The sequence below is a fragment of the Amblyomma mixtum genome, chromosome 3 (genome assembly GCF_055824585.1).
Source record: "Amblyomma mixtum isolate Tamu chromosome 3, ASM5582458v1, whole genome shotgun sequence".
NCBI lineage: Eukaryota > Metazoa > Arthropoda > Arachnida > Ixodida > Ixodidae > Amblyomma > Amblyomma mixtum.
The window spans coordinates 341,601,472-341,627,982 of record NC_143014.1 but is presented as its reverse complement, the minus strand read 5'-3'; the positions used below and the strand labels follow the sequence as shown (position 1 = coordinate 341,627,982).

Below are 26,511 nucleotides of genomic sequence, written 5' to 3'. Positions count from 1 at the left end.
CATGGCGCTCTTTGGCCACAGATGCTCTTGTGCCATAAAAATTCAGCATCATTCATGCAGTAAAACCTGAATAATTCTAGCCTGGCCAATTTGGTATCGCAGATATTTTTTCTAACTTAAATTTGACTGGATAATTCCAAGGAGCGGCCTGCGCTGGCCCAGTTAATTTGGAGATCTGGGGTGCTGTGTGCAAATGCTTGGTCCCAGTTTCGCCGCAGACCAATGAAGCGACAGCCCTTCAAGGCTGTGAGGCGGTGCCACAGAGCGATGCAGATGCTTCTTATGCGAAGTGCTCCAGCACACAAGAGCACTGCTGAAGGGAGAACACTGGCTTCATTGAGATGTAGCTGCGGATACCGGTTTCAAAGTGACGGTGGGAACCTGTTCTCAGTGCTTCAAGGCACGGCCAGACGAGAGGCGACCATGTGCATGCCCTCTGCTACTCTCCAGCCCAGCTGCAGTCAAGGAAGTGCCTAGTGGAGGCGCTGGCACGTCTCTTTCGCTGAAGAACAATGGAATTGCCCGCCATTTACCCGGCTCGTTTGCACATCCTCGGACTAGCCGTGGGTAGCGAGAGAGTAACCTTTCGAAACTACAAGACTGTTTGCAGTTTTGTTTGCCGCTTGTCATTTGGGCACCATGTGATGTGGAAGGCAGGTTGGAGCACCATTTCCTCACTTTTAACAATCTTCATTGGCTTCCAGCTGCTGTCCTCATGATTGCGCTGTCACCACTCTATGGCTTTCAATTGCTTAAAGGTGCACTGAAGAGGAATCTGAACTCGTCTTTTTGCCGCGGGAATTTGAACTCGTCTTCTTGCCGTGGGAACTCTATCTACACATTCCCAGCATTCTTAGAAACTTCGATTTATTATCCTGTGTGGACGATTTCCCTAATTAAATCTGATTAATGCCCGGCTCCCACCTTTTATTTTTGAATTCCCCGCGTACAGTGGGAGGAATCGACCAACGCATGGAGTGCCTTTCAGGCAGTCGTGGGGCGACTTTGCTTTTGCTTTTATTTGTTTCTTTTAGGTCTCCGTGAATAAATAGATCTAGTCAGAGACTACATAGCTGCAAATTAGGTCCACGGAAATAAAATTATGTGTGGGCTCTTTGCTTTCGCCTATCACTACGTATCATTCCGTCGATGGCAGAGCGGCAAGCTGCCATGGGACTGGGTGAAAGGTTGGTCGACTTATATTTGGAGCAAACTTTTTTTGTTTTTTGTTAGCAAAGGGTACTGGCAACTCAGAAATAGGCGGCAATCGCAATGGTCATGTGGTAAATGTAGTGCTTATCTGTGATGAATTTTTTTGCCTGGGTCTGATTTTTTTGTTCTTTTTAGTTAACCCGAATATTTTTTGCAGTTGGATTGATTTAAATTAACGAGGTTACTGTGTTGCCGCTACAGTCGAATCTCGCTACATTAAAACCTCGTTAATACGGCCCCTGTCTATTCGGATCATTTGGACTGTCGCTGGAGTCCCGCCAATTCCCATGCAAAGTCTAAGCCTTCGGAAGCTGGTTTCTTCGGACCCTGCGGTGCACGCATCAGTTAATTGGGGTGGGCCCCTGAAGGGTTGCTGTGTCAAGATATGACATGCTTGACTGGCGATTGTCCAGATATTCATCCACAGGCCTGAACTGCATACTACATTGTCTCCCAGGACCCCCGGATGTGTATGCCAAAGGCAGGCATGTAGGTGGTAGCAGGTTCCCGTAGATAGGCCGAGAGAGAGTCCGGCCGCCCAGTTTCGTTTCGAAGCTTCGTCGCTAGCCCACGGTGACGGTGGCTATCTGCTGCACAGGTCAGTGGGCCAGCCAAGCCGCACACCGTTTGGTGCTGATTGCTGTGTTGCTGATCTTATTTTTGTTAGCCTGTTTTTTAAAGACTCCTTGCGTTCCGGTGCCAATGCATGCCTCCCTCGCTTCTGTCTGCGTGGTATATTTCCGTTCTTCCAGCTTGCCGAAACTCTCCGCTCCTCACGTGCTGTTCGCCGTCTGTTGCGCAGTGAAGCCTCCTCACATGCGAGCCACATGTGAGGAAGCTCCAGTGGCTGCCGGTTCGCACCCAGAAAGAAGCCGCGGTGACACTCATCACTGTGGGGGAGAAGTTCTGCTTCCACCGCACCTGGTGGTGTGCAGGAATTAAAACACTTCACGGAACGGCGAGAAATGCAGTTTTCGTCGTAAAAAATCGCTGACCTGCCGCCGTGAAATCGCTCCATGTATCCCAGCCTTTAAGCAACGGAGGGAAAGACAGTGGTCCTCGCCGCGTCGCTTTTTTTGTTCTCATAGATCCGACTTTTGGTCATGAGCGGAACTGCTTTATGCTTCTGTGCTGGCATTTTGCGCGACAGGGTCATCGGTCCGTGGTGCTAGTTTCTTTCGCTGCCCCTAGATGGCGAGGCATGCAGAAAGTGCAGGCAAGTCAAACTCACTTCTGCTGTGGGCGAGTGAAACAATCGGAATATTGTGTTGCTTAGTTTTTTTTTCGTCTCGTTTACACACTTTGAGCCACATGAAAACGAAACACTGCTTTGGTATAACCAGTCTGGCGTTAAATCATGAATTGCTTCTTCCATTATACAGTTATTCAAAGAGTCTGAGCATGTGGCACATGCTGGGGAAGTTTGCTTTGGCCTCGCTAATCATTTGTGACCGCCAGTAAGGAGTTGAATGCGGGTTTACACATGTGGTCAGCACTTGGTTTGAACTATGCAGTGGTTGGTGTGGAAACTTGCTGTGTGATGCTGCTGTCTTGTGCCAGGAGCAGATGTTTTAGCTCACCACTGTCACTTTGTTTTTCACCCAACAGGTCTAATGTTCGTGGAGGCTAGTGCAAAAACGTAAGTCCCCTCACCTTCACTTCCTACTTGCAGTGTGGAATGTGTTTCACCTGTTCCACATTAGTCCTGTCAGGTTCATTACTGTGCACTGTTGCTGTGAAGGAGAAATGCATGTTGTTCTTGTTTTAAGATGTGAAGTGTCGGTCAGGTCAGGCTAGAGACAAGTGGCAGCAGGCCAGCTTGTAATCTGCATTAGCATGCGAGCATGCATTTTGTGTGTGTGTGCGCGTGCGTGCGTATGTGTGTACGTGCGCAGTAAAGTGTTTTATTTCGTACTCCAAGGGCTCACGGCTGGGACTTTTCAGCCAAAACGGTACCGCAACCTCCACGACTTGAAAATTCACACTTGCAAGTTGCGAGGTTGCGTGACCGTTAAGGTCTCAAGGGCAAAAGTCGCCAGGACGGCCGCACGTGTATTGCCCAATTTTCCAGCCTTCCGGGCCAGAATCACAGACCGCCAAACCAGTGACCGTTCTGTGCGTCGGGGTGATATCCTAATTCGATAATGCACTGGCAGTGACTTCACGCATGGCTTCAGTCTTCACTTCAAGTGTCTTGGCACGGTAATTACTGCATACAGACAGCACGTCTAAATTGGTACGCTGTGGCACACTGCATAGGCTAACCATTACGGCTGCAACCAGTACCACGCAAAGGACACCGGAAGGCAGAGAGGAGTGATTCTCTTAAATTGAAAAGGACATGCGGGGAGGGGGGTTTAAGGGGGGACGAGGGTCTTAAAACTGACCTTTTTATTTGTGGCTAGAATCTGATGACATTTTGCACACAGATGTGTTTTTCTCTTCCAATTCCAAAAATGCAGTCATAATTGAGCTGGTGCTCTCAACTCTTACAAAGACTGGAATGTAATTAGGTAATTTCTTACGCAGCTTTAATGAACTTTCTCATTGCATTTTGTTGCTTTTATTTACATGAATTGATAGAGAGTTGCCATACCCAGTGACATTCTTCGTTTTTCTCTAAAGGCATGTCATCGTTATATACTCTGCCGAGAGTAAAAGGTCGCAGCATTTGACACTGCAACTCGTTAATTATAAACTGCTATTTATATCTGGCCTAAACAAAAAAAAGTAAGAATGTCGTCGGGTATGAGAATTTGCTGGCTATCAATTCATGTAAATAAAAGCTGCAAATGTAGTGAGAATGTTCATTAAAGCTGTGTAAGAAATTACCTAATTACACTCTAGAATTTAAGATAACTTTTGACCTAAGACCACCAGCTCAGTTATGACTACATATTTGGAATCAGAAGAGAAAAACACGTGTGTGTAAAATTTCATGACCTTCTAGCCATAAATAAAAAGGTCAGTTTTAAGACCCTTGTCCCCCCTTAACTCTTTCGCTACCGCGAAAAAATGCAGAATTTGGAGTGTACTGAAAGAAAAATTTTTTTCACAAGAACTAATGCACCCAGCACACATTGCAATGCATGAAATTGTAGCTTATTAGTTACACTTCTGAATGAAACAAACAGAAGAGTTGTGTGTATAAAAGTAAATGAACATTTATTTGTGAAATTTGCTAAAACCACAAAAAAAGTATAAAGCAAAAACAAAAATTACCAGCTGCACTAAGCCCGAACTTGATTAGAGGAAAACTGGAATATACAAACTGTTGCACACGTTTATAGCTGTCATTATTCACAGTTTCAGCTATGAGAAAAATTTACTGTACTTTCCATGGCTTGTCAAGTCGGGGGTCATGACTGCGGTGCCACTGTGAAGAGCAATCAGGGGTGAAGGTGTGAAGCAGAGATAGACTGACAAGTGCTTCACATAAGGTTTTATCTTTGTTCCTCCCTTGTTCTCTGATAGCCGAGCTTGCAGTTTCTTCTTTTTTTCATTATTTTCGGTTGGTGTTGAATGGATTCTATGGGAGGATTGGGGGCGTGGACTTCTTTTCCCTCATCATACCCGAAGATTTCTTGAATCAGCTGCTCCCTGAAAGCCAGCTGATAAAATTTGGCATTTTAGGCAAGCTCTAAAACATCAGGATCGATGAAATAAGTTTTATCGATGTGGTTCAAAAGCCAGGACACTTTCCAAGTCTTGCCAATAGTAGCTGCCGCCACTGAATCATCCGGGTCCGTTACGTGCAAAAAACAAACAAAAAAAGCGAAAAACCAATTTTGAGAAATGATTTTTGATGGCAGAGGGCCAGAATAGATTATTCTGGTATTTCAGTAGAGATACAGTCGTGGCAGGTCAACAATTCCAATATATATGATGATTCCAATGAATATCAGAATATCCAACAGATTCACGTCTTCCCATGAGCCGTCAGGCCGAACTTGCTGAAAATCTTCATTCATGCATACTTATTAGTGTTTCCGCACACGGTCTTCATCATTTCCGCTGTGAAGAGCATCAAAAAAAAGTCGAGAAGTCGAGCGAATCTCCGAGCGCCGCTCCGCAGCGATGTGCCGATATGGACACCTAGCTGTCGCCTTGGTTGAAAAATGCGACGCGACCTTGAGCATATGGCAAACTGTCTTCGCAATACGTTGTCAAGACCTTGAAGCACAAAAATAAACCACTGTCATCAATTACAAACCGTATGCACCGCAGAAAACACACAGCGAACGAAAACAGAACTTAGATGCAAGTACGCGCTGACGTTCCAGGCTCCCGAGGCGAAGTCTCACTGTCGAAACCGAAATCCGACAGTTGTACATTGTTGCCCGACTAATAACCGCTGCTTTCATCGCAAAAAACGAAACCGAAACCGGCCGGTGTGCTCGGTGTCAGCTTTCGCTTTCGAGGAGCGCGCGACGATGCGGACGCCATTTTCTCCGGCTGACGCGGCTGCGGCCGTTCAAAGTTACATTTTTCACGGCGCCCCCTCATGTCAAAACACTGAAACCAAGGCTGCAATTGAAAGAGCAGTTGTTGAGCTCGCTAACTAGATGGCGTAGCACGTCCACGGTGCTCCAAAATGTGCTTTTTTGCGCGGGCGATTTGAATCGATCATATGCGAATGATGGCCTATGGCGCGGTAGCGAAAGAGTTAAGTAAGGGTAGTGCAGCCTGGTAACTGCCTCCTTGTGTGTAGGGGTCACTGCATTTGGGTTGTGCTAGGAGAGGGGAATGAAGAGGAAGAGGGCAGGGGGCACGAAGCGACAGACACATGGCACTTGAGAGGCGGGTGACCTGTGTGGGGCATGCACTATTTGCTTAAGTGGTGGTGCACAGTTGCTTTAAGTCCGCAGGTGGTACGGCACTCACGACATCGTTAGACACAATCACATCCACCTCGTGGAGAAGGGAGCAGAGAGCACTGCATGTCCTGAAGGCATGAGTGAATGTTGTATTGCCGACTGTCAGTCAGAGTTCCCTGTAGGCATTGGGGGAAGGGGTCGCGCATGAGCAGGGCACACACAGAGCAAGTGCTCCGCTGTTTCTGTTTCGCCACAGTCACTCGACACAGACGCACAGCCAACATCAGCAGACACTCTGATTCAGTCGTTTCGCGCACGACCGTGTGGTTTCTGATTTGGAGTGCTGGAGACACTGTGACTTGTCTGATTTGTTGTATCCATGGCAGCATCTCATTACTGGTTGCACCGCCTATCACTAAACCACTCGTCACAGTAGCTCAGTGGTTATGGTGCTCGGCTGCTGACCCGAAATACGCGGGTTCGATCCTGGCCGAGGGGATCGCATTTCGATGGAGGTGAAATGTTAAAGGTCCGTGTACTGCGCGATGTTAGTGCATGTCAAAGAACCCTAGGTTGTTGAAATTATCCGGAGCCCTCCACTACAGCGTCCCTCATAGCCTCATAGCCTTTTAAACCCCATTTAAAAAAAAACACAACAGCAAAAGCCAACACAGCAAGCAGAGTACAAATCTCAGAGGTCATGCAGTTTTGTAGTTGCCACCTCCGTGCCACCGCAAACATGGAGAGAACGCTCCCCCTTCCTTGTTTAGCTACCCTCGCAACTCGCATGCCAATTTAACTCCCTCCCTCCACATCCACAGGGTGATTTCATTTGATTGATTGCCGATTGGAGGATGGTGTCTTTCGCACTCTCCCGGCCTTTCTTTGTTTCACTGCCTTATTCTCCGAGGCCATAACAGTGTCATATTGGCAGTGCACTCGTGAGAGAATGGCGATGATGAGCTTTCGACATGAGGAGCAAGACTCAACGCAAATTCTATGGTAGGCAGCACAGCGTGCCAGTAAATTTCCACAGGTTCTTCTTTATCTTCCTCGCACCAGAGGTGCCCCGCCAGAGACGCTCTCGTGATGAGTTACGATGCAGGGATAAAAAAGGCAATAACTGACGATTTATATACAGCTATTTACATTGCATGTACAAGTTCAGGCACTAGAGACAAATTATACAGCAAAGGACAAACAACAAAGAGGTGGAACTGGCTAACACTAGGGGAGGCCCCTATCTCGGCATAGCCGAAGATGCATAGCATCTGACCTTAGCTCAGAACCCCACTTCCAGCTCCGGGGCCCGGTTTTAAAGCCCTAAAGGCCCGGCCCACATTTCGTAGCTTCCAATCATGTTGTGCTCTCAACATGATTGGTTCTTCAAGGGCATGGCCAGCCCTCCAGCTTCAACAAGGTAAAACCACCCTCTCTACCACTAAATAAACATAAAAACAAACACAAATACACATTCGTGCCAGTACGTGCGCGAATCGGTACCGCGGGGCGGGGGACACCCGTACTTCCTGACGCGTTTGTGAGCGGCCGCGTTCCGAGAAAGGAGACGCTTCGCTTTGAGCGCTCCCAGCCGCGTTCCGATGACCCCGCGTACACTAATGATCCCTTACAGTGCCATTGTAGATAATGCAGAAGTAAAGGACTGTTTTCACTACAATGGGAGGTTTGCTCAACTGGTAAAAGCAGTGCACCTCTCGTGTGTTCCTCACTCGCATTCAGGCTGGTGTGCCAAGTGGCAAACTGAGCTGTTGTCGGAAGCAACTAGCGCGTATCACGCTTCGTGCACTGTGGTGTGAACAGGAGGAACCTGCATGGGTTGCTTACTACCCACAGCTCGGCCCGAAACTACCTTAGACCCCGCTGATATGTCATTTTTTTTAAAGAAAGTGGCTTCCATTGATATGCAGTGATACACCGTTAGACCTTGTTATAACAAACTTCAATGTAACGAAATTTTGATGTAATCAAATATTTGTTTTCGTAACTTCGCGTCCATAGGACACCATGTATTTTTAGCTTCAATATAACGAAGTAGATTTCGCCTCACTTTCAGTGCAATGAAATTCCATTGCTGGCTGGAAACGAACCTGAGGAAAATTGCATTGTGGACGCGTGTATTTGAGTGGAGCTTGTGCCAAAGCGCACGTTGGAGCACGTACGCAATATGGGTGCTGCCTGGCTATATCACCAACAGAGCACATAGGCAAATACTGCACCGATGATAGTAGCTAGTGCACCGCTGGCTGTGCGGGCGAGGCTGACACAAGCAGTCTTGGTAGCCTTCCAGGCCAGCCCACGACTCTCGCCGAACATCGGTCCGAATGCGACCAAATGCGACGATGTGGGTGTAGCAAAAGTAGTGATGACACACCATAGTAGTCTACTTGTGAAATTAGCCGGTGGTAATGGCGACACCGGTTCCAAGTTGCGTTTTTGGTGCAAGGAGTGTGTTTGTTGTTAAGGGGGGACACTGGTCTTTGAGACCAAAAAATGACGAAAAAATCGATTTTCAAAAAATAACATTTGTGGAATATACAGCTATTATTTTCCAACTGTACCAATTTTTTCCTTCAGGAAATCAACATTTTGACCATAATATTAAATTAAGATCATCGTGTGGGCTGATTTATGCAGGGGCAGTCAATTTTAGTGGCATGAAAATTTTGGACATCTGGCTGCCTTAGTATGTCGATATCTCAACATCTAGGGCAGATAGAGATGTTGTATTATTTGCTAAGGGAAGCTGAAGGCACAGTGTGTGCAATAATTGAAGCAGATTTGTTCAATCGCACTTCAAAAATTTATAATTTCACAAAGTTTATCGATGCATTGCATTCACACCTTGAACATTGACATTCCAAGTGCTGTGAAATTCCTAATGAGGGTAAAATGGAAAAATGGTTTTGATTATTGCTCTCTTTACTCTCTATACAATGAAGCCATGGATTAAAAATGATTTTTTATGGAGCAGTTTTTTTTTTGCACCGAGGGACTAATCAATGACTAATTAAAATTAATTATCCTGGGAACCGACCAATTTATGAGAAAGGTAATTTCATTGTTGGAATCAGTATAAAAAAACTGAGCAAGGTGGCACAGTTTCGTTAGGGTTGGACTAAAAATAAGGAAAACAGGTCTAAGACCAGTGTCCCCCCTTAAGAGCGCGGTAATCTGTTGGCTTAGGCCAGCCTCACTTCATGTCCCCTCTTGGTGCATAGTAATTGTGCAAACACAAGGGCCCGTCAAGGGTTTGCCGACAGCAGTGTTTCAGATTGAGTGACGGGGCTTTCACCTGTGTGTTTCTGCTTGCATTAGCGAGGCCACGCCATGAGGTGTTTCTGACATTGGTGAAAACAGCGCGAAAGAAGAAGCCCGAAGGCGAAACGAGGAAGTGACAGGAAAGAGCGCTGACTGACAACTGACAACAGGAAAGAGCGCTGACTGACTGTCACTTCCTCGTTTCGCCTTCGGGCTTCTTCTTTCACACTGTTTTCACCAATGTCAGAATTGACCAACTAGCCCAGCAAAAAGTTCTGCTACATGAGGTGTTTGTTTGCTGCCTTCTTCACGGCCAGTGGTTTGTGTTCTCGTCAAGTTGTGCCCTGCTTTTTTCGCAACCAGGGGTGAACATGTCGAGGAGGCATTCCTTGAGACTGCCAAGAAGATCTTCCAGAATATCCAGGATGGCAGGTGAGCAAGACGTGTTACCACAGCTGTTCTTCCTTTCAGGGGATGTCGTAAAGATATATGTAGTCTTGCACATGCCAGGGCCTGCGCTAGGCATGTGACGTCACAGCTGTATTGCTGTACTGTCTCTGTGGTCATTTCTGGGTCGAGCCCACTTCCCGCAGTGTGTAACTTCACACTTAGTCACTCTCGTAAAAAACTTGGCACTGCACAAATACTTGGCTCTGAAAGCAAAGTAAGCAAGTTGCATGGAATTTTACATACACGGCTCAACACATTAACGCACATCGTAAGTGCAGTAGTCCAAGGGAAATTGGAAAAAATAAGACTGCCAAGTCATGTATCAATCTTTACTCCCAAATTTTATGCAGTGTGCATGGCTGTGAGCAAAATAGTAGATGAGAACATTGAAAATATCATAATCTATACCGATTCGCTGACCCTACTCACAGCGCTACAGTCACAAAATGCAGTTGAACCCTTACTAGGCAGCATCATACACAACATAGAAAGAAACCACAACACAAGGACATATAAGATTCTGCTGGGTCACGTTGGCATAGAGGGTAATGGGAAAGTTCTTTACAAGCTCAAAGTGTTCAAGAATGTGAACATGCCTCATAACGACTGCATGAAGTTAATGCACTGTAAATGGCAGAAGGAGTTGGGTAATTAACTGAACAACAAACTGCACTTCATAGTTCCGATCTTGGGAGAATGGAAGTCATGCAGGCACGAGGAACGTTTCATTGAAGTTGTCTTACGTCGTCTTCGCATGGGACGCACACACACCTAACACACAACTTCTTACTGATGAAAGGAGAGAGCTCACACCAAACCGTATTTTTTATTTCATGCTCAGAACTGCAAATATTTTGCTGTATTCTACAATGACCACATCCCTTTTCACCCATTGCTACGCTTAGGTGAAAGTGCACTTGATGTGGCACATGTTCTAGGTTCTTAAAGAAAGCAAAGGTCTTAAACAAACTGTAGATTTCACAAATTATTCATTTAATGCAGCAGATAACCCTGCGTTCAGCACAATATATAGCCTCAGCTCCTTATGTGCCATAAAACCCAACACTCAACAAATCTGCCAGGGTACCATGGTTAGGGTTGCTGCTTCAACGCGCATCACAATTATTTTGTTGAAATTTTTGGCCTTTTAGTGCCTTGCATATTTTTCCAAATCATATATATATTTTTAAAATCTCGCACTGATGGCTGTTTCATGTAGTGCACCCCATATTTTCAACTACTGGCATACTGCTCGTCTTGAGTGGAAAATGGTGCTGCAGACATTTCACATACATACGCTGGTCCTAGGTGCCTTTTGAGCACACTTTTGCAGTCTGTGCTCTTGTGTGGGCGGCAGTCATACTCATTCATTTTATGCGAGTGCTGAAACACATTCTCTCTTGACAAGGTCTGTAGAATCTGGTCTGTGTGTGGTGAATATTCTCACCTGGTGGTCAGTTCCGCGAAAACCCGGCTGCTGACAGTTGGCAGACTGGCTTTGTCAGTGTCTCCGTCCTCGAAGCATGTTGCACTGCAATGACATCTGGCCGCTGGTCGACGATCGGCCAGTCGTGGGTGTCTTCATCGGGTCGGCATCAGTGTCAGGTTTTGCTCTAAATAGAGTTGCGGTATGCCTGGGGTGTTGAAGGACGCTGCTCCACGGATATCCTCCAGCAAGAATTTTTATAATGTGTTCGTTCAAAGCAGTTATCTCTAGTCAAAAGTAATTTTAGTGTTTTTGCTCTTCCCTCTCCTGCCATCACATTTTGCGTGCTACAAGGTCTGCTACGCCAGCAGCTGACAATTTCCCATGCGGTTGACCTGCGGAGTAACGCGGCTGACTGACCGCGGCCATGGTAGCTGCCTGACGTCTGAAAGAATTAACTAACAGCCATCTCTTAACCGACATGCGCAGATCAAAGCAAAGGTCTTAAACAAACTGTAGATTTCACAAATTATTCATTTAATGCAGCAGATAACCCTGCGTTCAGCACAATATATAGCCTCAGCTATAGAGACAGAGGAGGGCACGAGGATGAAAAAGTCGCGGGAAAGGGCTCTCCCAACTTTCGCGCAGGATTGTGGATGCTGTGCTGCATTTTGGCTGAGTTTATGTATGAAGCGTTCCAGGGCCTCTTTAAAGGACTATGTAAACCTAATTTTCTTCTTCAAAGTGACGTTTAAGACTACAATACATGGAACACCGCAGGGTATTTGTGTGCGACTGCTGAATAATTTATAATTTTATTTCTTCTATCATGCTGTTTTGGTTTCATCGACTGAACGATGGCTTTGATGTGCAGTTGAACTCTAGGTCACGTGAGTCATGGAAAAAATGCAATGTAAATGCTGATTCGTAGATTTACCTCACTACTGCACATAAACCAGCCTGCTTCAAGGGCTGGAATTACTGTACGTATCAGCAGTTATGTTGCTGTTTTTTTTTTTTGTTTCTCACGTGGCCTAAAGTTCAACTACACGTCACAGCCATCCTTTGGTTGATGAAACTGAAACCAAAACAGCGTCAAGATTAAATTATAAATTTAAGTGGTAGTAGGCGAGTACCACAGGTGTTCCATTGTATGCCAATGTCTAAAGCATAGTGATGAAAACAGAAGCAAAAATTTGGTGTCTGTTGTCCTTTAAGCAGGGAAGACTTGCAGTGGACCTCGATGCATGTGAAAGCAATGGTGTTGCATTCATGTAGTGGTCTTCCTTATTAACCTTATTTACGGTTTTTGTGTGAGGAGCAATACTGGTCAAGTTTAGTATAGCTTATGTACAGTCTTAGCCAGTAGTAACCAAACTGCCTGGTTTGCTTCTCTGTTGTGTAGTGGAGCCCCTCAAGCAAGGGAAGTTTAATCTTTAGGGAAGGCTGCCACGGTGCTCAGTGGTTACGGCGCTCGGCTGCTGACCCGAAAGACGCGGGTTCGATCCCGGCCGCGGCGGTTGAATTTTGATGAAGGCGAAATTGTAGAGACCCGTGTGCTGTGCGATGTCAGTGCACGTTAAAGAACCCCAGGTGGTCGAGATTTCCGGAGCCCTCCACTACGGCGTTCCTCATAGCCTGAGTCGCTTTGGGACGTTAAACCCCCATAAAACCAAACCAATCTTTAGGGAAGGGCTCCATTGTACTGCTGAGAAGCAAACCTATGCAGCCTGGTTACTTCTGGCAAAGACCGATGAGGGTACAGGTCGTACTGGACAGGGTGGAATGTGTGGTAGTCGCCAAATCGGTTCCAATGTGGCCCTTGTCGACTGTGTGTGTGTCTCTTGTGGCCAGCCTGGACCTGAATGCTGCCGAGTCTGGCGTGCAGCACAAACCGCAGACGCGGACCACGACGAGCCTGACGAGCGAGGCCACTACAGACAAGGAGGCCTGTGGCTGTTAGGAGGAGAGCCCTGCTTCTCTCCACGGGTGAGTGCCTCTGGTGGCTATCCCCAGCGCAAGGGCTCCCTCTGGTGGCATATCCAAGCACAGACACTGGGAGAAATCAGTGCAGTATGGGGGAAAATGACATTCTGCAGGGTCATTCCATACCAACTGATCCAGACTTTGCACTCAACCATCTTTGATTTCTTCTGAAAAAAAAAAAAAAATTGGCTTCTTGGATTAGTATGACAAGCATATGTTAGCTTGTTTTTGCGAAAAAAATTTTTCTGTGCTGTGGCTGCCACTTTAAGTTTGCAAAAATTTGTGAAAATTGAATTTTTTACGTATGACTATGAAAACTTTTTCGTATAAATAAGACACTGTGCCTTCATATGCAGTACAGTGCACTGTAATTGTTTTTTTTTTTAAATGAAACACTGAAGAAGGTACACAAATGGGGAAGATTGAAATTTTTTTATCAAGTTCTATGTTCTCGCAGTAGTCGTTCCAACTGTTTTTCTAAATTGTCCAGAAGGCAAAGAAGTAGGTGAAAATTTTTCAGACAGAAATCTTAAGGTTTGTGTCGAAAACAAAAAAATTTTAGATTTGAGGAAATTGGCTTTGATGCATATTCAGCCGTCACTTGCGTAGTGCGGTGGTCCAGTAAAATTGTGGTAGTAAGTTGCATACCACCATTAAATGGCGTTTATTTCTGGAAGTTTGATCTGAACATATTTTGTTTGAAGTGAGAAAATGATTTTGCATGTTGAATCCATGCATTACAGCTTGGCGTCGCTCTGTGCTTGCTGTTCTCTGCAGCATACTTTGCCGCCAACTGCAAATATACACTTAACCAGCACTCTACTCCTAGGACAGAATGGTGCACTGGACTTCGATGCTGCCACCTTCGTCAGTGCACAAATCTGCAGAAGGGCAGAGTTACAAAAAATAAAAGTAAATCATTAAAGCAGGCCTCGTGGCAGGGGAATTGGGATACCCCGCGTGGTAACTAGAGATCTAGAGATACACACCAAGATTGCTCAAATCAGATCAAATACAGGTGTTGCTTTTGATCTGAGCTCGAGAGCTGTCCTTCAGTTGGGAAGTGCACGTTAGAGTCTGAGAAAACCGCACTGAGAGGATTTGCCGTGTTGCGCAGTGGAATGGAATTTTTTCGCCACCTCGCACGGCTAGTGGGCTTGAGACGCATTGGTTGAACTGGGAAGCGCCTGACAACAAGACCAAGTATTTGGAGGCCATACAAAAATGTAATATACAGACCACCTGTGGGCTATGTACAGTACTCACGGATTGAAATAGGACACTCGGAGTGCGTGGCCACGCGCTCCGAGTGTCCTATTTCAATCCGTGAGTACTGTACACTCGCTGTCAAAAGTAGATGGAAGGCGACTTTGTAAAAAAAACTTAATTTCTTTAAATCTAAAGCATAATGGTCCATGATTGGTGGTGCACAGTGCAATTCGCACAATCACAATTAGGCTGCACGTATGTATTCAAGGATGCATGAATTGAGGGGGCAATGATTAAATTTTTCGTGAATATTGCCTTCCATGTACTTCTGACGGCACCTGTACATGTGCGTAGAAAACTATCAGCCTTGCTGTGGCCCTCTGGGTGCCCCAAGAAATTATTCAAGAAAATGATGCTTAATTCACTGGGCAGTTTGCAAGAGCGCTACCATTGACAGGTAATATCCAGGCTTCACCACATCAAGCCTTTATCTATCAACCGTGCGTGCTGGACTTAAAGGAGTATAGACACCTAACTTATGGGTGCGTGTTTTCTTCTTTGTAATGATGCGTAACGCATAACAGTCAAACCCCGTGATGACGAAATCATCGGGGACAGCAATTTTTTTTTGTTCTCACGAGAATTTCGTTATTGTGAAAATAAGAGAAGGCAGGCAAAAAGGTACATACCACAGAAACTAACTTTAATAGAAAAATTGCGTAATCTCGGTCTGATGTCGACGGCTTCGGAGGATTTTTAACACTCAATCCTCACAACTCTAATTATGTTGCATGGCCAAGTCGTCACCATACGTCGTGCGAGGAATGAGCGTACGGTGTCGAGAGCGTCAAGCACCTCTCGCGGGCTCACTTGCTTGGTCGCGGTTTCGGCGTCGTCATCGCTCTCGTCAGTGCCGTGCACGCTGCTGACTATGGCATCATCCGTTAGTTCCTCGTGGACGACCAAGTAATCGTCGATGGACAGGAAGTCGTGTGGTACTGAGCCGTCCGGCACAGTTTCGTCCGCACTCCGAAGCGCATCCCATTCCTTACTCAGCGTGGAAAGTTCACTGGCGTCAGCAGACTCGCTTCCACCTTCTTCTGCTGGTCGCTCTGACGCTGCAGCTGGCGCCTGCTGGTTACTGAAGCCAGCGTGTTCGAAGCAGCTTTTGTTGCCTTCCATGCTGCAGCAACCATCTCTGAGGCCATAAAAAGGTCTTCCTCCATCAGGCGTTTGTACTCGATGTTCAGCAGCATATAAACCTTTGATGGTAGGCACACTTCAAGCTTCAGATGACCCCTTGGTCCAGAGGCTGAAGGACCAGAGGCAGTTCACTGGGAAGAATACCAGTCGCGCGTTCGTGAAAATGGCGTCAACACAATGGGCAGTGCAGTTGTCCACTAAAAGGCACACGGACCTACCTGCTCTTCGCATGCTGTTGTTGAAGGCTTCCACCCAGATGGCGAAGATAGCGCGTGTCATCCATGATTTTTGGTGGCCAATGGGCAGCCTGCCGTGTGCCTTAAAACATCGTGGCTTTTTGCTCCTTCCAGTGACAAAGAGTGGATGTTTATCGGAGCCGTCTGTATTCGTGCAGAGGAAAATTGTAATGCACTTCTTGCTGTGCTTGCCGCCGTGGCATTTTTGGCCCTTCAAATCTAGCGTCTGCGACAGAAACATCTTGTAAAACAATCCCGTCTCGTCGGCGTTGTATACGTCGCGGGGTTCGTACTAATCCGTGATGGCTTCCCATGTCTCTCGCATCCAGTTTGCTGTGTCTTCCTTGTTAACGCTTGTGCATTCTCCAGCAATCACTTTGGCGGTGATGTTGTGTAGCGCTTTAAAACGGCTCAGCCAGCCGGTGCTCACTTTAAAGTCATCGTGCCCCAGAAGGCATGCAAAGTCGATGGCTTTCTGCTGTAACAATCTGCCAGACAGCGGTATACTGTTTGCACGCTTGTCCAGGAGCCATTTGTATACAGCCTGGTCCATGTCTTTGAAAGCCAGGGCGGCCACAGTTTTGTGTTCCCCACGTGCTCCATTCTTCAGCGCTGCCAATATGCTGTCCTTGGATTTTAAAATGCTGGATAGGGAGCTGCATGGTATCCTGAACTTGACAGCGATATTCATCTTCTTTTTTCTGGTTGCAGCTTCCCCGATGATATGCGATTTCTCTAAGAGCGTGATAAATTTGTGCTTCTTAACTGGAGGAGGTATTATGCAAGGCTTACTACTGCAAACAACGGCCACATGCGATGAAGGGTACGAAACAGGTCGCCTGGCCGCTTCTGACAGTCTGGACGCGTCGCGCGGGGCATAGACGTTTTCACGGGGGGATGGAGAGGGGAAGGGGAGGCGGGTTGCCCGAGGTGCCGGCCGCCTCTACCTTGAAGCCGGAAAGAGCGAGAGAGAGAGCAGCACGACCCTCCCCTCCTTTCACTCCCTTAAAAAGAAAAAATCTACGAGCACACAGCCACCGCTCTGAATGCCGCTCTGAACAGCACCGCTCTCTCCCCCCTCCCTGGCGCGCAAAGACAGCGCTCATGTGACCAGGCGCCTGCGATGTCGCGATAACGCGTCCCTTTCATCACCATCATTTGAGCTTTTTTGTAAACAAAGATGGCTGCGACCAGAGACTTGCTTGTTAGCAGCAAGCAAGTTTCTAAAGCGCTTAAATAACATGTTTTAGCACATTTTTGATCCAGATTTCAACCGGATTGCACTTTTTGTGATGTTATGTTGAGACCTTGCGAAGAAAACTCGCGACCCGCTATGGCAGAAATTTGTTGTTGAGGGATATGAAATACATGTAGCCCTATGTACCTCCGCCGGGGACTCCAAAATATTTCGTTCTTGCGAAAATTTCCTAATTGAGAACATTCGTTATCGCGGGGTTTGACTGTATTATGCATGGATTACCATGCGATATTCTGCTATAACCGCTAAATACTTTATAATTAATTTTCTTTCTCATGCTGTTTCAGTTTCAACAGCCGAACGATGACTGTCATGTGAAAGTGTGGTTTTAGGTCATGTGAGGCTGGAACTGAAGTCTGAAACTGCTTTTGGTGTTAGTGTGATAAGCCTGCCATTACTTTCAGCTACCCATCCTTCATGCAAAGCGTTTTTCTTATGCATATTGCATATCATTTTGGGGCACCATTTGTAACACTTACCATCATCATCAGCCTGACTACGCCCACTGCAGGGCAAAGGCCTCTCCCATGTCTCTCCAATTAACCCTGTCCTCTGCCAGTTGTGGGCACCGTATCCCCGCAAACTTGTTAATCTCATCCACCCACCTAACTTTCTGCCGCCCCCTGCTACGCTTGCCTTCTCGTGGAAAGCGAAGGCAAGAGTAGAAAGGGGCCACCTTTAAAATCAAGCTCTCCATCTAATTACCTTCAGCCATTTATCAGCACCCATCTACTTACTACAATCTAAGCATTCTCCCATTGTTATGAGCTTCATCTTAGCTTGGCATCACTTAGCTTTCATACACATAATAATCACATTGTTCTTCATAGTTTACGTCGTGCAAACTCTTCAGTGACAGTTGTACTGGATTTGCTGAGCAACTAAAACTACTGCTACTGAAAGTGTACACTAATTATGGGGAACAAACAGCATACTTTTCAGCTATCTCTATGTGAAATTCATTGCCATCCGAAATAAAATCTCACCATAATTTGCGTTCATTTCACCGTTCATTGGGGACCTTTTTCAAGCCTGGCTTCATCTGGTCACGAGTGCATTTTTTTTCCCCTGCTTTGAATGTTCTTTGCAGGTGTTAACATATTAGTATTGCATGCGTATCTCGCCTGTAATACTTTCTTTCTATACTTTTCTTTGTTCTTGTGCCTTTTTGTACATATTTTTTGTTTGCTCGTTAGTATTGTATTATGTTTCCTTGGTGTTCATTCCTGTATTTTTTTATATACTTTAATTGCCATGTAGCTTAACCACCGTAATTTTTCATTTTTGAGCAGGAGGTCCCACGGACAGTTTTTACATTGCGATCTCCTTCTGTAGCACAAAAACGCCTCTGTATTGAATGTACTGCCTTTGGAAATGAATGAATGAATGCTACACAATGCAGTCAGACTTCTTAAGGCTCTCATTTAATTTTATTCGCTCAAGTTTCAATTAATGACTGCCCACGATATGTTATGTAGCAGTTTGGTCACTGGCAGCAATGCTGCGGCAAGTGCGAATGGTATTCAAAAAGTCGGGTAGCCAGGTGCAGTGCGTTCTGAATATCTCTCGTTCTTAGACATTTTCTCTGTGGGACATGTTGCAGTGGCATGAAACGGTCAGAGTAATCGAGCATGTCCGACTTTTCGGTGAGGGACTGCACCTTTTAGAGCAAGCTCCTAGAACACATTTCCTGTCGTGGCATTTTATTAGCCACTTCCCCATAGCGAAGGCAGCTCTGACACTCAGCATCGCTGTCACTGTGCACATGCGAAGGCAGGCAGGAGCCTCGGCACAAAAAGTGAGCATTCGGTGGGTGTGCGTTGTCGCTCTTTTTCCATTAGCTCCCAGTTATGTCTGCTGTGAGTGCAGCTGCGATGGGCCCAACTGTTGCTTCTTTGCAGTGTGCAGCCTGGGTGCAGTCCTGTTGAGCAGAGGGGAGAGACTCGACTACCACCACCAAGGGGAGGAGGGGTGGGCACAGCCGAACATGCACACACGGGTCTTCTATTGGCGACAGCCCCCTTTCTTCTTTGCTTTGTACTCCCGTCGTCAGAGGCCCACCGCTGCTGCTTAACTTTGTTTCTGTTTGTTTTTGGTGCTAGGGGTGAAGAAATAAAGGTTTCTCTCTTCTTTTCCCTGCCCTCCTTAGAAGAATGGGCGGCCACTCAAGTCTGACCTTGCCCTTTTCTGTCTAGTCAGACTTGATCACTTTCTCCTCTCTACGATGGGCATGAATCTTCATTCCTGCTGTGTACTTGGTGGGCAAGGGGAGAGGTGGGAGAAGCGGAGCATTGTTGTGGTGCAGTGTTGTGTGTTATCTGTGCATTGCCTCTGTTAAAACATTCCTCGCTTTTGCATGGGAGGCTCGACACAACCTGTTTTCTATTTTGTTTTCTGAGCTGCCGACACGTACTGCATGCTTCGTGGGGCAGCTCCAGTCATCGCACTGAAACTGTCGCCACTCATGCTACTGTGCAGCTTCTTTCGAATCTACCCAGTGACATGAACTTCTGGCTATGGGCTACTGTTTTCTTTTTTTGCCTTCCACAAACCCACCGTTGCCAGGCATTATGGTTGTAGCCTGAAATGCAAGCTAACTGCAAAGCTTTGATGCACAGACGATGCTGCTGTTTTCCTGATTGTGTTGCGATTTGCCCCTCCAGTGTTGCCTGGCAGCTCTGGTTTTCAGGGATGTTGGGAAAGTGGGGAAGAGATGAGAGACAGCCAGAGCTGGCTACTTGTTTTCGGAGATTTCTCTACTGGGCTTTACTTTTCAACAAGTGTGTGTGCCGGCCGGTTGAGGTCGAGGAACTATTCTTCCCCCCAAGTCGCTTGTGTGCTGCTTTTGCGTGTTGCGTGTATGTGTGAGTGATTCATTTTGATTGTACATTAAACAAAATGGGGACAGAAAGGCTTCTCGCTCTGTAGTCCATTGTTGGTTGCCGAGTCCTGTTCACAGCCACTTGATGTCGGGTGGTTATTCGGGATGTGATAGTTGTATGCCTTTTTTTTTCCCCTTCCAAGTATTATGGCACCTCTTTGTGTTGCAGACAAAGAACAGAGTGTTTATGGGCCAGATGCCACCATTAGCTTGGCTTTGGTTTTGTATAGAACTCGTGGCTGTAAACAAAGCGCGCCCATTTTGTCTTGCTGTGTTCACAGCTGTGGTGATTACTTGCAGGCCTGGGAGCTGCAGACAGATGCGGCTGTGTGTGTGTAACCTGTGCAGCACTCCTGTGACCCTAATATTGTACGTAGGCTGTTCGGCGAATTTAATTTTTCCCCTTGAGATGGTTGCCGGCACCAGAATGAAAAAAAAAAACTCCGTACTTCGATTTTTAAGCAGGTTTCTACTTTTTTTTTTCTCTAATGTAATTATATCTTCCACCTACATAGCTGAACACTGGCACACATTGCAGGTGACATTGCTAATAAAAGGAAGAATTCATGAACTGTGTGGATGCCTCTGTGCTTTCTTTTGCTGGTTTCTGCCATGTTGCATCAACCTGAATGCAGCACTGCTGTTATGGTGTGGAGAGTGATCCAACTGTGCGTCTTGTGAAAAGACCATTTGGTGCATTTATGGGAAAAGGGGAGTGGGGCCTGGTGCTGCTATCTACAGTCGATCCTGGGTGAATGTCAAATTGCTGCTTTTATCAAACTCTCTGAGCATCCCCTTGAAAATCCTGTGCACAAGCATGACTCGCGTGCGGCAGAACATTCCATGTCTGATGGTGCGGCATGCCTCTACAAGGGGCGCTTTAAATTGCGCTCTCCAGATTGCTTTTCAGCACGGCCTTGGACTCCTGCTGGCAGTGCTGACGCTGTGCGACTGCACGACACTGTGAACGAGCGGTCTCGTACTCGTTTTCTATGTGGCACCACTATCGTGGGGACAAAGCGGTATTTGGTGCACAGCCTGACTGACCGAAGCCTAGCGATGGCTCTCGCCTCACTTGCATCGCTACTGAAGGAGTTGCAGAAACTTAATCTACCTTAACTCATTCCTTACCGCACCATCAATCATTACATGACAGATGTTTTAGTGTAAAAATTCGTTCACAAAAATTAGTTGGCGCTCCAGGACAAGCTGCGACGTATAGGTTGCTTCTATGAGTTTTTTTTGTTTTTGTTTTTCATTTTCCAATGCAAGGAGGCGACATGAAAAATGACTGACCAGATGTAGTCCACCGGTCTCCTATCAGGGTGACTGTTTCGTCATGCACTGCTAAAAAGCGAAAGGCTACACTGAGCCATTTTGACGGTTCTTATGCTTTTTTTTTTAGAGCAGTAGTGGTGGGTTCGGCAACCAAGTGGTATGGTCGAATTTCAGTTCCGATTGGGGGACTTTCTCGGAAGCCCGTGACATTCACGCGTGAGACAGTTGTTTTGCCATTCACGTTACATTTTATGCAGTGCGTTTGATTTGTAAATGATGAGGATGGTTTTATTTAGGTTCTTTTGGGTCTTTGGTAAAATATCTTGGCAGTATGCTGCAAATGCGCCTTCGGATTTTTGGTTTTGATGTCAAGGAAGGCCAAACCTACCTTTACTACCAACCGAAAAGTAAGAGTGGAGAAAAGTGGGAACTGCAAGCTCTGCTGTGAAAAAAAAGGCAAGAACAGAACTCTCAAAAAATGTTATATGCAGCACATCTCGCATCTACCTCCACTTCATGTCCTCTCGAGACTACTTGCTCAAATGGCAGAGCAGTCCTTTTTGCCCAACAGAAGCAGCCCCGGAAGTGCACTGTATTATGTATGTCGCTGAAAAATGCAAGAATGGCAGCTAAGAGCACGTGCAACATTATGTAATCTGTTTCTGGCTCGGCGCAGCTGCTTTTTTATGTGTATTCTGTTTTGTTGCCAACATATTTAACCAATAAATTTTAAAGTTTTGCACGTGTTACTCTGGCATTTTTTCCGTTCAGAATTATAATTGGCAAGCTACAGTTCGATGTTTTACATTGTGCAATGCGTTTATCACTTCGTTTTAAACGTTTAAAATCTTTTTTTTTGTGTGGTAAGGAAAGGGATAATTTCAGTGAGGTGGTTCTGTTTGTAGTGTGCTAGTAATAGGTTTAGACTTGTAATGATGGGTGGAGACTAGTTCCAAAGAGCCATCCGCTGTGGCTTCAATAGACCTTTTCGTAGGGTGCCTCGATGGGCCAGTGCTGCTTTCAGGGTGAAGACTCCGCTCTTGACGGTGGCATGTTTGGTCCCACTCTCCCAAGACGGGCTTGTACCAGAGATTGTTGAAACATGGATCGGAGTTACACTGAAGTATATTGTCTTTTGCAGCTGGTCTGCTGAGAAACTTTGCGCCTTGTTAGCAGTTCTCACGACGAGTGTAGCATATTCCAGTGCAATCTGTTGACCCGCTCACTCATTTGGATTACTGTTCCAACACTCGGGATTACTTCTTGATCTCATCCGCCCACCTAACATTCTGTGTCCCCTGCTACGTTTGCTTTCTCTTGGAATCCACTCTGTTACCCTTAAGGACCAGCGGTTATCTTTCCTTCGCATTACATGCCCTGCCCAAGCCCAAGTCTGCCAATCAGACAGCTTCTCGTTCACTATGAACTGAAATGGAAGAATTTGCCTCGTGACAGCTGCTGATTACGGTAAATCATCATCATCATCAGCCTGACTACACCCACTGCAGGGCAAAGGCCTCTCCCATGTCTCTCCAATTGTCCTTTGTCAGTTGCCGCCATTGTATCCCCGCAAACTTCTTAATCTCATCCGCCCACCTAACTTTCTGCCGTCTCCTGCTACGTTTGCTTTCTCTTGGAATCCACTCCGTTACCCTTAAGGACCAGCGGTTATCTTGCCTTCGCATTACATGCCCTGCCCAAGCCCATTTCTTCTTCTTGATTTCAACTAAGATGTCATTAACCTGCGTTTGTTCCCTCACCCACTCCGCTCTCTTCCGATCTCTTAACGTTACACCTATCATTTTCCTTTCCATAGCTCGCTGCGTTCTTAACTTAAGCTGAACCCTCTCTGTTAGCCTCCACGTTTCTGCCCATAAGTGAGTACCGGTAGGATACAGCTGTTGTATACTTTTCTCTTCAGGGATATTGGTAAGCTACCATTCATAATCTGAGAGAACCTGCCATATGCGCTCCACCCCATTTTTATTCTAGTTATTTCCCTCTCATGGTCCGGATCTGCGGTCACTACCTGCCCTAAGCAGACTTAATCTCTTACTACTTCCAGCACCTCGCTAGCAATTGCGAACTGCTGTTCCCTTGCTAGGCTATTGAACATTACTTTGGTTTTCTGCATGTTAATTCTTAGCCCCACCGTTCTACTTTGCCTGTCTGATTGATCATGCTTTGCAGTTCTTGTCATGAGTGGCTTAGCAAGGCAATGTCATCAGCGAATCGCAAATTACGCGGGTATTCTCCATTAACTCTTATCCCCAACTGTTCCCATTCCAGTCCCCGGAATACCTCCTGTAAACAGGCAGTGAAGAGCATTGGCAAGATCGTGTCCCCCTGCCTGACACCTTTCCGTATTGAAATTTTATTGCTGACTTTATGGAGAACTATAGTAGCTATGCAATCATAAATATCTTCCAATATTTTCACATAGCACTCTTCCACACCCTGATTCCGCAATGCCTGCATGACAGCTGAGGTTTCCACTGAGTCAAATGCTTTCTCGTAGTTAATGAAGGCTATATATAGGGGTAGGTTATATTCTGCGCATTTCTCTATCACCTGATTGATAGTGTGAATGTGGTCTATTGTCGAGTATCCTTTAGAAAGCCTGCCTGATCATTTGGTTGACTAAAGCCCAAGGTTGTCCTGACTCTATTAGTGATTACCTTAGTAAATACCTTGTAGGCAACGGACAATAAGCTGATCGGTCTGTAATTCTTCAAGTCCTTGACGTCTCCTTTCTTGTGAATTAAGATAATGTTAGCGTTCTTCCAAGCTTCTGGTACTCTCGAGGTCACAAGGCATTGCGTATACAGGGTGGCTAGTTTTTGTAGCACAATCTCTCCTCCGTCCTTCAACAAATCTGCTGTTACCTGATCCTCACCAGCTGTTTTACCACTCTGCATTGCTCCTAAGGCTTTCTTTACTTCCTCCTTCGTTACTGGCGGGATGTCCCATTGCTGTGCTCGACTGCCTCCCTCGGTAACTTGATGATTACATTCGCTACTATATAGATTTGTGTAGAAGTCTTCGGCTAATTCAACTATCTTATCCAAATTGACATTGCCCTGTTTGTCTTTTAGCGCATACACCTGGTTTTTACCTATGCCCAGTTTTCTCCTCACTGATTTTAGGCTACCTCCGTTCCTTAGAGCTTTCTCGATTTTCTCCATGTTAAACTTGCTTATGTCGGCTACCTTGCGCTTATTTATTAACTTCGATAGCTCTGCTCGTTCTATCCTGTCTGTGGAGTTGGACGTCCTCATGCTTTGGCGTTTCTTAATCAGATCTTTAGTCTCCTGAGATAGCTTGCTGGTATCCTGTCGAACCATCCTACCACCTACTTCTGCGGCGCACTCTGTAACGATAGCTGTGAGATTATCATTCATTGTTTCAACACTATGGTCGTCTTCAGTTAAAGCAGAAAATCTGTTCTGCAGCGACATTCTGAATTCCTCTACCTTCCCTCTTAATGCTAACTCGTTAATAGCCTTTCGCTTCACCAGTTTCCTCCGTTACCTCTTCAAATTTAAGCTAATACGATTACGGTAAATACGAGGGTGCAAAGTGGCATATAACTCCGCCCCCACTGAAACTGTTCTGGAAATCAAGTGTTTCGCATGCTTTACCTCGCATGCATTGTGGAGTAGTCTGTTGGTTTCCAGCCATCTCGCTTGACCTGAGATTCCCACTTCTTTCTGCGCATGCTGTCCGAAGCAAAACGAAATAACCGCTGTCTTTTTATAGTGTGGACAGAACACTTGCACAACAGCAACTCGTTTCAAGGAAAGAGGCATGGCCTGATGGGCGAAATTGCCCACTTTCGCCTAGCTTTTGCATGTTTCCAGTGTTCCTCGCCTTTCTTCTCCGGATTAGAAACTCCTTGCTACTCGTCGCAGCCCTTTTTTTCTCCCGATTACAGCCGTCTTCAGTACACATTGCACCTTCTGCACCACGCTGTCGGAAGCTGCACGATGTTGTGAAGGTGTAGGTTGCGCAACCAAGGGACGAACCACAAAGAAAGACAGACACACACACAAGTGCTTGTGTGTGTCTCTGTGTCTTTCTTCGTGGTTCATCCCTTGGTTGCGCAACCTACACCTTCACAACATTATGTACCAACTAGGCTCAACCCAAGTTTTATGGAAGCTGCACGTTTTGATCCACCGGGCCAGAAGTGCGTGCACCGATTACGTAGGCCGTGAAAGCTAAAAGACGAGTGTTACAAATCTGCCAAGCCAATAAAAATTTGCAGAGCGCTTTCTTGAGAACTTAAAGACAGGTGTTTTCCAGTAAGGTCCGGGCTTTTACCATGCTTGGCTGGTGATTGATGGCTGTAGAACGCAACACCCAACTGTGCCATGCAATGCAAAGGAACAGCAGGCACAACAGGACGACCAGGAAACAGCACGAAGCAGCAGCGTAGCGATGACGAAGAGATGGCCACCTTAGCGAAAAAACGGATAGGAAGGCAATTGCCTAAGAGATTATTGACAGCTATTGATGTGTCGGTGCACTGGCCATATTGGCTTTCTGGCATATTGGTCTTATATGCCAAAGGTTTACTGGTCTATACCATAAGGCCGGTGTGCTGGCACACCAGTAAGTGTCAATAATCTGATAGGCTGTTGGTTTCCTAATTGTATGTCTAATGGTGTGTGGGTCTCATTGTGTCTACTGGTCCAGGTTTCTGGAGGTTAAGGCCAGCAATGTTGCTTGTCCCTCCAGAGTTCAGGAGTTCCAGGATTAGGCAGCAGTTGCTGTATACACAATACTCTAGCGGCAACGCGTACAGGAACATCACCAAAACTTTGACTGCAAGTACCTCTGGATTGCAAGATTGTGAACTCTGGCCGAATGGTGTAGTCTTTCCAAACCTAAGGCCACTGTAGAGCAGTGATATGCCACTGATGCGTGCGTATGAATTCTTTGGTGTATTAAAAGAAACGTCTCCAATAGCAGGTCAATGTGCCAGTGATCTCTCCTGGCGATGGCATAATACGTTAGGAAGGATTTTTCGAAAGCTCTGGCAGACAATTGATATCTTCGGTTCCAACGTGACATGGTCGCCGCTATCGCGCGTGGCTCGACGTGGTGGTGGTGCGACACTTATTAAAACAGCCTGTATGTTAGGCGTTCAATAGGTCCTGGGCCAAGGTGACGATGGCGCGTTGCAGTTTTAGATCCAGGGAGGCAAGCCAGATGGGCCACGAAGGGGGGGGCGGGGAGGAGGATAGGCGGGGGACTGGAAGGAATGACAA

The 26,511-nt window shown here is 46.2% G+C and overlaps 1 protein-coding gene across 2 annotated transcripts in view; it reads left to right on the top strand.

The window, feature by feature from the left end:
• Positions 1-20,536, top strand: part of Rab14 (RAS oncogene family member Rab14) — a 46,423-nt gene extending 25,887 nt beyond the window's left edge. For both annotated transcript variants that reach the window (XM_089584122.1, XM_089584123.1), the window contains exons 5-8: positions 2,821-2,851; positions 9,672-9,740; positions 13,042-13,176; positions 18,981-20,536. In XM_089584122.1, the coding sequence (XP_089440248.1) occupies positions 2,821-2,851; positions 9,672-9,740; positions 13,042-13,150 (209 nt within the window). In that variant the 3' untranslated portion in view covers positions 13,151-13,176; positions 18,981-20,536. The remainder of the gene's footprint in view (positions 1-2,820; positions 2,852-9,671; positions 9,741-13,041; positions 13,177-18,980) is intronic.
• The last annotated feature ends 5,975 nt before the right edge of the window (positions 20,537-26,511 follow it).